General features: G+C 36.9%; 1 protein-coding gene across 15 annotated transcripts in view; it reads left to right on the top strand.

Annotated features, from left to right (window-relative positions):
- Window positions 1-13,985, top strand: part of RALYL (RALY RNA binding protein like) — a 698,583-nt gene that overhangs the window by 613,878 nt on the left and 70,720 nt on the right. For all 15 annotated transcript variants that reach the window (XM_023517681.1, XM_023517659.1, XM_012810159.1 and 12 more), the window contains one exon: window positions 9,139-9,296. In XM_023517681.1, coding sequence (XP_023373449.1) covers window positions 9,139-9,296 — 158 coding nt within the window. The remainder of the gene's footprint in view (window positions 1-9,138; window positions 9,297-13,985) is intronic.

Raw genomic sequence — 13,985 nt, 5'->3', positions numbered from 1 at the left:
ATTACACCTCGTACTTATGGTTAAGTTGTTCTTCTCTTTTTAGTAAAGGTGCACACTTGGGCAAGTTATTTATTACCACAAAATCTATTATCTCATCCATTAGTGAGCAGGAAATTAACATCTAACTCATTAAATTATTCTAAGAATTAAATAAGGTTTCATAGGTTATAATCATCAACCTTATGCCTGGTATATTTTTCGTGTTTAATCAATGTTAGATACCAGTAATAGTTAACAGTAACCGTTAACAATGACGGTGAATGTGTTTCTTATGCTGATATTCATATAGCACTGTCCATTTAACTGAGGAAAAAACTGGTTAGTCAGTTGTATTTCCTTAATAGTTCATTGGGACATCTCCAGATAATTATGTTTGTATCGTTTTCCCTTCTTCTGCTCCCCGAAGCAGTCCAGCTACAGCTGAACACACTTACCTGCAGAGAGAAAGCACTCACTGTCTCTGTTAACCCCCACACTCCTTTTCTTAGGCTGGAAATACAGAAATCACACTGGTTATATTTAACAGGAATAATTGCATATAAAAGTCTGCTAACTAGGTATTAAGGAACTGTAAAGGCACAAAGAACACACTGTAGTATAATAGAGTTAGCAATTTTGAGAAGCAGCTGCCACCTTCAGGGCTGGGGAAATGGAAGAGGTTAGGATTATCAATACTTGCTTAGAAGAGCGAAGCAGAGCTGAAACTGTGAAGAGATTTTGCTGTCTAACGCTGCTGTATCTGAGCCCACAGGTAGAACCTTTGGGACTAACACCGAGACCTCTGAGAGAGGGATATGGGTTGGTGGTACTGAGGAATGGGACACACCATTCTGCAAGTGTTACAAAAATCAAACTGGAGTCTGCTGCTGCTCCTGGAATGAACTTTATTGCCAGGGTAAAAGACTCATGCTAACAAGAGTGTGAAGCCAAAACACAGATAAGCAAAACACAAAAAGCAAGCCCCTTTTCCACACTCCAATCTTTCAGTCTCCCTCTCAGCTCCTTTACTGGCTGACCATAGCAGGACCCAGCTGCTCCCCCCCACCCACGGCCCCCCTCACCCCACAAATGCAGTTTGCAGAGTCCCAACCCCAGCTGTGACCAAGCCTGAGTCTGAAGCCAAGAAACTACATGGTAATGACTGACATACAGCCACAATCTATTATCATCCTATCTCTGCCAGGTTTGGAGATTCTAATGTAATAAAGATGTTTGACTTTTAGATAGCTTTAGCTTAGAAAACTTTTTCACACAAAGTTTCATCTTATTGGGATTTCCTTAAGTGTCTATCCATGGATTCAAGGATCATGAAAAGTATCATTAATGAGTAGACTTGAGTGGTTATACTAAACATTTATCTTTTATACATGACACATAGCATTGCCCAATAATGTATAGCACCGAATGGCATTTTCTTGGAAAGAGCCAAGTTATGACTCTAAGTGCAAGACACCACATGTTATTAAAAATTAAACATAAATACTTATATTCTAACAAGTAAAATAAAAGGAAATGTCTACCTAACCTTACATTCAGTCCCCAGAGAATGTTTTTAATTTCCGAGATATTAACAGTCAATGCTGAGCAGTTTATAACTTCCAGTGATAACTAAACTGTTAATAGAAAAAAAGAAAGACCAGAGAGGCTTTATCATATGGAAATCATACATACATTTTAAATGATTCAAAGTGGGCATTGTTAAGGAACCATTTGACCTGGTATCAATTAACCAAAAAGAAGTTACTAAAAGGGTCAGTTAACAAAAGAACTCTAACTAAGTCTACAGTTGTTTCAGATTATTGATTATAGAGCCCAATACATATTCATGAATATTGGAAAGCATATTAGCAAGAAGCAGGGTCTGTTTTGTTAAATTCTCATCTGGTGGAATGGTGTTCCGTGTAAAACATTTGAAAATAACAGCATGGTACGGTGGACAGGGGGTATTGATTGGAGTCAGAAGACATGAATTTCGGGCCTAGATGCACATGTGCTGAATGGTTAAACTCAGAGACATCACCGCTTCCTTTTTTAGCCAATTTCCTTCTTGGGCAAAATAACTTAATAATACTAACCTTACAAAATTATAAGACTTAAATGAGAAAATTGTTTTAGTGATCTATAACCTCAAAATGGTCATTTGGATGTTTTAACTTTTTATTTATACAAAGCTGTATACAAAACGTCATAGATAGCAATGCTGGACAAAATACAAAGATTATATTAAGGTTGAAATATTGCAAAAGAGACCATTCACAATTGCAATCAGCTTGCCTTTAAAAGTATGTTCAAAAACCATTTGTACATGATCCAGGGGGAAAACTTCCCAGACTGCCTTGGAAAGGTTTAATGACAAAAAAGAGCAATAGAAATTTTTCATTTACTGGTCTCAAGTGGAGTGTGCCTTTTAAAATGATTTTCCAATTCCCTTGTAACCAAAAATTTATTTGAAGTAAGGGTGGAAATAATAGATGGAGTTTATGAGTTTTGAGTAGTTCAGACACAATATAGGAAACATTCACTAGCAGCCTGTAAGAATCATTTGTGTGGACTTCAAATGTGTCCCTTCTTACAAATAGATATGCACCTTAATTTGTTTTTATAGACAATATGTCTGTCCAAGGTAAGCATGCTAAAAAGGAGAGCTCAAAGTTGAATCAAGACATGGGGCAAAGTCTTCTTGAGTCCTCTGGTTATTGGTCTATATGTATCTACCAAAAGGTATGATGAGAAAACGGCCCTGATTTGTTCACAAATTTGCCTGTGGGGACAGTGCCTATGGCTCAAGGAGTAGGGTGCCAGCCCCATATGCTGGAGGTGGTGAGTTCAAACCCAGCCCCAGCCAAAAACTGCAAAAAAAAAATTGCCTCTGAGCAGCCCCTCCCCCCCACTCAGTGCGGACCATACACCTTTGCTAGTGTTAACCACCTACTGACTATAAGTTTTTATTCATGAGTAGGGAAAATGAAGAACTGTTTTCATAAGGGCAATTTAAAAGAAAATATGTAGGCTGGATGTGGTGGCTCCTACCTATAATCATACCACTGTGGAAGGCCAAGGCCAGAGTATCCTTTGAGCATAGGGTTCGAGACCAGCCTGAGCAAAAAAGAAACCCCATCTCTACAAAAAATACAAAAAATAAGCTGGGCATGTGATAGGCGCCTATAGTCCCAGCTACCTGAGAGGCTAAGGGAGAAAGACAGCTCAAACCCAAGAGTGAGTTAGACTGATGCCATGGCACTCTAGTCCGGGCAACAGAGTGAGACTGTCCCAACAACAACAACAACAACAAAAACAAAACCGAAGAAGAAGAAGAAGAGGAGGAGGATAAGTAATTACCAAAATTCTTGAAATAACCATTAATCTAAAATTAAAATTTAACATTCAGTGATAAAATATATGCACATGTTGCATTTTCAATTTTTTTCTTGTTTTTAAAATCATGTTAGTTGGTAGCCAAAATAAGCATCAAATCAAAAGTGTAACAATCAGGCAATGATTTATTAGAATGTGGTTTACCCCATATACTTGAGAAAATGCACCACAACAGTTAAAATAAACATTAAGAAGATCATTTAGCAGGCTTGCGAAATGTTTTTAATATGAACCGAAGAGAACTAGCTAGAATGCATGACTGTGCATATATTATACTTTCAATTAGGTAATAAATGTGGATGCTTACAGAAAAAAGATTACAGGGTTATAGTTATTTTAGAGTCTAAGACTGGGATTTGCAGTTGTTTTCATGTTTTTTTTCTAAAATGTTACCTTGTGATTCTTAAAACTTAATAATAACAAGCTCTTTACCTTAAAAATACTCTATTATGTTTACTTTTTATGTGACTATGCCATTAAATTTCCTTTGTCCAAAAAATACTTATTTTTAAGAACAGTAGATGAAATGAAATATCTTAATTATTCCTAGAGAAAAGATATGTCTATTTCATCAAGTAAATTAATATTAAAACTGATATTACTAGTTTTTATATTTTGCTAGGTAATAAAATTGGGTATCTCATATTATTTAAAGCAAACCAAAGTCCAAACAAGGAGAGGAAAATGGGAATGTATATTCAATAAAACAAATTAAATTCTCAAATTTCCTCCATGAGTTGCTTTTATTAAAATCTGGCTGCATTTATTTTATTTACTACATGATGTTAAGTTTTTTAGAGATTTCATTACGTAAAAAATATTGGTGAAGGAAGAATTATATATATTTGGTTTCATTATAGGAGGTAGGACAATTAAGTTCATAAACTCCTCCTAGAAAATGTGCTACATATCTCATTGTTGGATATTATTACAGACACATTTGAAGTACTTCCCCTGGGGAGCTGTACACCACCAGCAGCACCTAGTTCACCCTTCAAAGCACTTTTTGTAAAATGAGTTCATGAACTTCATTGTCAGGTCTTATACAACAGTATCTCTGATGGTCATTCTAGAAAAAGTGCTCCAAAATTGCTCTGAAAGGTGGACTAGGCACTGGTGTCCATGCACGGCTTCCCAAAGCTGGAAGGTAACTGTAGTGATAGTCAACGACAAGGTAGATAGCACTTTTTCTGGGATGAGTTCATGAACTCAATTGTGAGAGCTTGTAAACCATTATCTAGTTTATGAGTAAGTATGCAGGAGAAAATTATTCTAACCAAGAACGATTAGGGACTCTTAAGGAAAGGAGAAGGAATATAGTTCTAAAAGTATGAAGAACCAAAAAAAAGTAAAAGGAGGGAAAAAATTTAAAGCATTTAACCGACCTTTGAGATTTAAATTCCACTTAATTCTGTTGGACTGCCATCTTCCTTGTCAGTCTATAATTTTTTTTTTTTTTGAGACAGAGCCTCAAGCTGTCCCCCTGGGTAGAGTGCTATGGCATCACAACTCACAGCAACCTCGAAGTCCTGGGCTCAAGCGAGTCTCCTGCCTCTGCTTCCCAAGTAACTGGGACCACAGGCGCCCGCCACAACGCCTGGCTATTTTTTGGTTGCAGCCGTCATTGTTGTTTTGGCAGGACCAGGCTGGATTCAAACCCGCCACTTTAGGTGTATGTGGCTAGCGCCTTAGCCACTTGAGCCACAGGCACCAAGCCGTCAGTCTATAATCTTAACGGGACCACCTCCTTAGTCTCAATGGTATTTGCCAATATAACAGTTTGTAAAGGCAAAATTTCTTTTACTTGCTTGCTTCTTTTGAGAGTGCCTTCCACCTACTTCCTTTTGCAAGTAGAAGAACCCCAGCTTGCAATCCCAAAAAACCTGTCCACCCTTTCCCATCCCATATCGTTATGTTTCTATGCATAAAGACAATATCCAGTCTTCTTTCCTTTTAGTTCTGATAAACTCAAGGCTGCTGAATGAAATTTTTTAAGTCTCCACCTCCATTAAATGTTGTAAAATTAAAAATTATGGTCTCGATTTTCACTCAAATGTTTATAGCAGCTCAACTCACAATTGCAAAAATGTGGAAACAACCCAAGTGCCCATCAACCCATAAATGTATTAATAAACTGTAGTATATGTATACCTTGCAAGACTATTCAGCCAATAAAAAAAAAAAAAAAAATGGAGACTTTGTATGTTTTGGATTTACCTGGAAGGATTTGGAGAACGTTCTCCTAAGTAAAGCATTTCAAGAATGGAAAAGCCAGCATCTCATGTACTCAGTACTAATCTGAAAATAGTAGATCAACAACTATAGCCCGCAAAAGAGAAAACACAATTAAATTCAAGAAAGGGGTAGTGGGAGGAGGCTTGGTGAGATCCCACCTATGGGGTACAAAGTGTACGGAACGAAGTGTATGGGGTGTATGGAACACTTCTCAGGTGACGTACTCAACTACAACTCAGTCTTTGGACTTTACAAATGCAATTAATGTCACCTAATCATATGTCTGCTCATATTAACCAGAAATAAAAAGAAAAAAAAAATCATAGTCTCTTATGAAGTGCCCACACCTCTCCTTAATTGTGTTTTTTGAAATACATATCACATTACAATATTTCAGCTCTGATGCCGCTTATCATCCCCTAAGAATGGGAGAGAGAACTGGTAAAACCTCAGTGAGAAATGAGTTGTCTCCCTTTGAAGCAACTCACCAAAATATTCAGAGAACAAGGTCCACTCCCCCCAGGAATTTAGACCAAAGGAAAGAATACATATTAATGTTCCCTAAATGTGTGGCCCATGTGAAAGGATGTCGCAAATACAGCGAGCAAGTGCAGCTGTCTTTTCTCAACATAAGATCAAGCCAGGCCAACACTGAAGGCTTTGTAATATTCAGCAGGAAGAAGCAATAGAAATATGGGTAAACATTTTGGTCTCCTACACAATAGTATTGATTTACATTATAATTAACACAGAAGTGAATATGTTGACTTTGCTTGTCCTGCATTTTTTTTTTTTTTTTTTAAAGACAGAGTCTCACTCTGTTGCTCAGGCTAATGTGCCATGAAGTCAGCGTAGCTCACAGCAACTCCTGGGTTCAAGGATCCTCCTACCTCAGCCTCCCAAGTAGCTGGGACTTCAGGCACCTGCCACAATCCCCCTCTAATTATCCTTTTCTTCATTTTTTAAAATTTCAGATTGATATGAGCATACAAATAATTAGGTTACATTTTTTGTGTTTTTAAGACAAAGTTCAAGTTGTAGTTGAGCCCCTCCCCAGGGGGGTGTGCTGTATACCTTGACATTGTGCATAGTAGGTGAGAGCCCAGCAATTCTCCACCTTCCTCCTCTTTCCCCCTTCCTCCTCCTCCCCACTTGAATACAGCTGAGCCCTTCTCTCTCATGGGCATTCAGCTGCCCATCTACCAGTCTCATATTAATATTCAGTACAGTGGATACTTGCTTTTCCATTCTTGTGATACCTTACTAAGAAGAATGTGCTTCAACTCTATTCAGGTAAATATAAAATATATGAAGTCTCATCTTTTTTGACTATTCAGACATAATTTTTCTATTTTTAGTAAAGACGGAGGTCTCACTCTTGCTCAAACTCCTAAGCTCAAAGAATCCTCCTGCCTCAGCCTCCCAGAATGCTAAGATAATAGGCATGAGCCACCATGCCCAGCCTTGGGCTGCATGTTATCATAACATCCTTACATCATTATAAATGTATTTTGATTGTGCTTTGGAGATTTTCCTACCCCAATTTATAGATTAGTTTATTTAATGGACACCTTCAGTTGTTCACTGGTCCTCTAAGGAAATGGTCCCTCAGAAAGGGCTTGCCTTTCCCCTCAAGCAGCAACTTCCATCCTGGAAAATATAGTCAATTGCCGTATTTTCTTTTCCCTAAATTGTTCTGGGGGTTATAGCTCATGCAAAGTGCCTTTGTATTTTGGTTCACTGACCTAGGGTGTTCTGTGAATTCAACTTATAAATAACTAATGTAGACCTCGTTTTGTAATTGAAATAAGGGGCAGGTTTAGTTAGCCCTTTTGATTCTCAAGCCCCTAGTGGTATGGACGGTATTCATAACCCTTTTCAGCCTCCCCCTGCCTGTACTCTTTGAAGTAAACTATAATGTGTTGACATCCGTGACCTGTTCCTTGCCAGAAGTTCTTCAGCTCTAATGGACTTTGCTTATTCACAGAGGGTGGCACCACTCTTGAACTCTGTCTCATTTCATTTCCTTTCCTTTCCAGACATCTCTCAGTTGTTCCCCAGCCTGCTCGTCATTTTTGAGAATTTTAGCTTTCTAACAGAGGAGAAATCCCTAGTCCTAAGGAGTTCTGCTTTAAATTTAGCTTAAATAGTGCTTTTTTCTCCTTTTATATGATAGTTTGCAATGTCTCTGAATGAATATCTGGAAATGAGGGTACCTTAATTTCTCTTATATTTCATACCATATTTCCCAAAAAGAGATTATCACATTTTTATCTGTATGTACAAGCAAGATGTAACTATATGAACTAACCCATTATAGAAGTTTTCATTACTTTTTTTCCTGTCCTAATTTTCTCCTTTGTTATTTTCATATTGGATTATTTTTATTGACTCTTGTAAAGTAATTGGAAGACTTTAATCCATATAATGGAGTCACAATAAAAGACATAACAATCATAATTCTGTCAATAATGCTATTTTCCTTTTAGTAGATAATATAATCTCATATCTGGTTTAGTGGCAAATAATTTTAAAATCAAGTAAATGTATCCCAATCGTTTGTTTTTGATTGACCTTTTCTGCTCCTCAACTGTGCTGTCATAAAAATGCATTGTACATGTGTATGCAGGACAAATAATTTGAAGCTTTTGAATCTATGAATTACATATTTATATAAGTGTGTTTAACATTCTTATACTTTGGTTCCTTTCATTGTTTAAGGCAAATGCATTGATGGTGGTGAATATCCTTTTTTACTTTTTAGTAAAAGTAAAAGTTTTACTGAATTTTTTGTTAAAGTAATTTTTCAATAGCTAACTTTAAATATAGCTCTAGGTTCAACTTCCATAAATAGCAAATGGTCAGAATAATAAAAAGAACATCACTATAAATACCTCCTACCGTATGTTAGTCAATCAAGTTTTGTCCTCCTACTAGCTTCATGTCATTCAAACTTAGTCTTTTTTCTAGTCTGAGGAGCCTTTTGGTATTTAAAATGTCCTCAGAGAGAGATACTGTACCATATTGATTTGTCTTTCCTTGTTGTTTTCTTTAGTCTTCGATTTTTTTTCCTTCTGAGCTTTGTTTTCTGATCGGAAGATAATATTCTATCTTGTTCCTGAGGCTCTGCGATCTTTTTCTTTTTTCAAACGTATGTGCTAATAAATACCTGATGTGTAAGAGGAAGATTTCGATTCATAAGAAAAGTAAATTCTGTTTATCCAAACAAAATATATTTGGGAAACAAAGGTCAGCAATTTCAACAAAGTGCATGGTACTATTTGAGCAAAGATCTTGTCTTTTTACATCTCATAAATGAGTTCATTTGGGAGTCAGATTCTAACGTCCACAAAGCATAGATTATGCTACCATCCTATTTCCTTAGTGAAAAATTAATCCACCAACAGACGTCAAACAACAAAAAATGTATTGAAATTTTCTGCCAGGCCATTCTCTTAATTATCTTACACAGTTGATAGAACACGTAGGCATCAAACCAACTCTCGATCCTATTTGTGCTTTGCAAAGGTTGTTTGACTACCATGGGCGTGTGCCACCACCTCCTCGAGCTGTAATTCCACTGAAGCGTCCCCGAGTGGCTGTCTCAACAACTCGCAGGGGGAAAGGAGTCTTTTCCATGAAAGGTGGATCAAGATCTGGGGCCAGCGGGTCTTCAGGCTCTAAATGTAAGTAGTGTTCTTCACTGTTATTTTTCTTTAAAGAAGGGCAGTGTTAGCTACCATTGCCTGAATGCCCATATTCAATCAATTAATCAGGTGATTATGACGTTTCTGCTATGTACAAAATTAATTAGAGAATAATAAAATGGATACGAAATGGTCTATGCTTTCCAACCCACTGGGTTCCAGGAGGAGAAACAGACAAAAGCAGAACTAACAAAAAACCCAGTACCAATTTGAGAAGTTTTTTATCAGAGCAAATAATGCTGTGTTCTCAGCCCACTTAGCTTGTAGCATATTAAATTCCTGAGATAGGATATGTTGCTTTTCACGGCAAAATGATTTCACTTCAAAAAGGAGTGCACGTGCCTCTTCTCAGAGAAGCGTTATGCATAATTGGTTCATGTTTTGAATATTTGAGCAATTCAGAGGCAAGCGAGAGAGATGTGAAAAGCATAACTCAGCACACTATGCTAAATTATTATGAGATTTATGTGTCGGAAAACATACTCAATATCATGAAAAAGAAAATAGATATTTATATAATTTCACATTAACTAGTAAAAAGTGGAGATACAAACTTTCCAACCAAACACACTGCTAATCTTTTGTAGAGACTGATTCAGGAAAAAAAATGCATGCATGTATGTTATTAGACTATCATTCCTAAGGAAAGGATAACAAAATTTTCTATACTTCTTGAGATTACATTCTGGCAGGGAAGAACCAGATAATAAGCTGATGTTTCCTCAATGTGTCAAATAATAAACCTGTAGAAAGTTGGAAGCACTGTAGTTCACAGGGTGATCTAGGACCACATGTCTGATGAGGTTAACATTTGAGCACAAACCTAAAGGAAGTACAGGAGTAAGTGTGACACTTTCAGGGGAAGAGCATTTTGGGCAGAGGGAATGGTCATTGCAGAGACCTGAAGCTGAAATAGTCAAGAAACAATACAGAAGCGGAGTGAGGGAAGGGTAGTACAACTGAAGAAAAACTCAAAGAGGTAGAGAGAGGGCAAGTCCCAGTGCAGCTTGGTAGGGAGAGGGCGAGTCCCAGGGCAGCTTGGTAGGGAGAGGGCGAGTTCCAGGGCAACTTGGTAGAGACAGGGTGAGTCCCAGGACAGCTTGGTAGGGAGAGGGCAAGTTGCAGGGCAGCTTGGTAGAGAGAGGCTAAGTCCCAGGGCAGCTTGGTAGGGAGAGGCTAAGTCCCAGGGCAGCTTGGTAGGCCATTGCAGGGACTTTGTATTTCCTCTGCACCCCAATTCTCTAAGATAAGAAAATTACTGTTATTCCAGTTTTATCAATGAGTAAACAAAAAAAAGACATATGACTAATATTTATGGAAAAGGCAGAAATAGAACCCAAGTCTCTTAATTCTTATACCCATGTGCTATCTAACTCTGGCTTTTATCTCAACTCTGTCAAAAATACTAAGAATCACTATTCAAATACCTTGTTTTTACCTTAGCATGTGCAAAAAAAATAGCAGGAAGAAGACTGATGCTTCTTGAAACTCTAAAGTTTCTTGGTGTGTTCAGAATTTAAATAAGAACTAGACTCAACAAACAAAGTAATTCGATTTACAGTTCTCAACTTTTCCATTCACCTGTCTGTTCTATAGATCTATATGTATGGATTCCTTTTTGAATATTAGTAATATAAGAAAATGTGGTTTTGCAGCAACTCATTAGAGGGTCACCCCAATGTGGAATATATGCAAATTTCTATTCCTCAAAAGTCTCCCAGTATTGAAAAATTCCATGACTTTGGGCTTACATGGGAATAAATAAATAATGCCATGATTTCTATGGAAAGGCAAATCAACAAAATCAGCTATATGGAGAAATAACCTGAACTAACTTTACTGTTTGTCACTAAACTACATGTATCATAAGAAGCTATTCTTAAGTTCATTCCTAGATCATGCATGAGGTTCAGTTTAGTCTTTAAGGTTTGAGGGATTTTTTTTCAGTTTTGGCCGGGGCTGGGTTTGAACCCACCACCTCCAGCATATGGGGCTGGAGCCCTACTCCTTTGAGCCACAGGCACCGCCCTAGTCTTTAAGGTTTTGTGTGATGGATGTGACCCTCTTGAGAAGAGGCTAATTCTGAAAATTGGACTACTAAACATAGACCTGAGATGATGAAAGAAATATATAGTGTTTTATATTTTAACAACAATCATTCGTGGAAATTGTGTATCCCAGAGTACATTAGTTTCTCTGGGAAAAGATAGATAAGTAATAGGTAGAAAGATAAATTATAAGACACTATGTTATAAGGATTATCAATAAAATTGAAATTGTTTGATATTTATAGATATATTAGTTTTTAAATTATGTTTAATCAAATTCTTAGTATAGAAACACAACAGACTAATCAATTCTGTGCATGTTTCATGTAGTTCTGTACATTTACAGCTCATTGCACAAAAATTAACTGTAGATTGGTAATGTGTTAGTGAAATATAAATCTAAATCAGATATATATAATAAGCATAACTAGAACATGAGTGCATATTCTAAGAAGCATATTGGCAGGCTATATTTTATACCTATTTATAGGTTTATACACTGAAGTATACACAGGTATGTATAAATATTCATTACTTGATAATACTTTTATAATTAGCCTGGTTGGGGGAAATAACAATAATTTTCAAACTCAAATCACAAATGAAAAATTTGAGTGAGGTGTAAATATACTATGTCGATATTAGCATCTGAATAAATATTTATTAAGGTACATATAATATTCTTTTATGAATAGTTGTTTCCCAGTACTTAATGATTTGACAGCTTTAGAAGAGAAAATTAATGTTATAGTTTGGATAATGTGTCACTTTTTATTTCAGAATATTTAATACGACTGAATTTTACTAAGGAGAAAATGGACATAAAGAAAAAATATATTAATGGGATAATTTGCCAACAATAAATACCGATAAGCCTTTAAAATGGGTCACTTTTTAAAAAACTTATATTGCCATTAGGTTTTTCTGTCCCTTTTTGAATCAACTTAAACTAAAATTGTAATCAACTTGCTCTGTACTACACTTTGGAGTCATCCATTATCTTGAGCAAAGGTTATACATTGTTTTTGAAGTTTTAGAAGTGAAAATACTATTGGCTACAGAGGTTAGAGAAGGCTTAACAGAGGATTTGGAAGTGAGTTTAAGAGAGCAAGTGAATTTGGAAAGATAGAATCAGAGAGAATCCTGCCTTCTAGGAGGCAATATCTGAGCAGGAAAGAGCAGAGGCTTTGCAGTCAGATTACCCAGCACAGAGTGTGTGTTCGGCAGTACCCTACAACAGTGGTCTTGGGACAGACTTTAACCTCTCTATGCCTCTATTTTCTGTCTGAAAAATGGAAATAACAGATGTGTATTCAAGAGTTGTTGTAAGAAATAAATTACTCACATATGTAAAGTTCTTAGGCACAGAGTCAATGTTCAGTGAAATAAATTATTACTATTATTATTACAGTAGAACATAACAGTTAAGAGCAAGAGATATAAAATTGCTGCACCTGAAATCCAATAGTGGCTCTGCCCTTTATTAGCTGTGTGTTTTAGGGCAAGGTGCTTTGACAGTAGCAATCTTAGGGCGGTAGCTGTGGCTCAGTGAGGAGGGCGCCAGCCCCATATACCAAGAGTAGCGGGTTCAAACCTGGCTCTGGCCAAAGTGCAACAAAAAAAAGAGAGAGAGAGAGTAATAATCTTGCTGCCCGCTCCACAGAGTTGTTGTAAGGACTAGATGAGCTAGCACACACAGCTCTCTTAGAACAGTGTCCAGCATTACATTAGTCTTATTAGATAATAAGTTGTAATAGTGATAATAAGAACTATGTTATTATTATCTGAAGCAAAGATTTAGTGCTAGGAATGTCAGTTAAGGAACTGAGCAGATTATGATTTGAAAAACCAAAATAATGGTTTTTCAGGATAGTGAAATAGGTTTTTCAGGATAGTGAATAGTTTTTCAGGATAATGAAAAACTACAGAGAATATTGAAGGTTTGGATTTCATTCAGGGCCAATGTAAAAAATTCTCAGCTAAGCGCTACCTGATCATAACAATATTTTAGGAAATTTATATGACAAGTGTGTCAGTGTGTAGAGCTACCATAGCAAAACAGTAGATAGCATCCCGGTTTGGGTGGCTTAAGCAGTAAAGGTTTATTTTCCTACAGTTCTGAAGGCTGGAAGTTAGACGTGAGGGTATCAGGGCTTGGCTCCTTTGGATGGATGTGAGGGAAGGGTCTGTCTCAGTCTTCTCTGCCTGACTTGCTGATGGCCATCTTTTCTCCGTGGCTTGGCATAGCCTTCCCTCTGCGTGTGTCTTGTCCACCCTCCTCTTCCTATTGGGACAAGTGTAGACCCCTCTGTGCTCCATGGCATCATCTGCCCTCGGACTGCAAGCCAGTTGTTCATTTCCTATTGCAAGACTTAAGGTCTTCTGCTTCATGTTACAGACATAAATCTAATCTCTCCATTTTCAATTGTAAATCCACTCAAGCTAATGATGCTTTGCATAGGATATACTCTTGAACATTCTTGGAATGTGTCTCTACTATTATTTTTGGTTTTTGTATTTTACTTTTTGTTTTTCATACATTTTACAGTTAACTATGAACCACACGTTTAGAAATTCTACAGCTCAGACAAAAATAGTTTAAAAATTTGTTGAGTCAGTA

Source organism: Otolemur garnettii, unplaced genomic scaffold, assembly GCF_000181295.1.
Source record: "Otolemur garnettii isolate 467f Iridium unplaced genomic scaffold, OtoGar3 scaffold00004, whole genome shotgun sequence".
NCBI lineage: Eukaryota > Metazoa > Chordata > Mammalia > Primates > Galagidae > Otolemur > Otolemur garnettii.
Note: the sequence above shows the minus strand (reverse complement) of the source record. Positions and strands in the feature narration are given on the sequence as shown.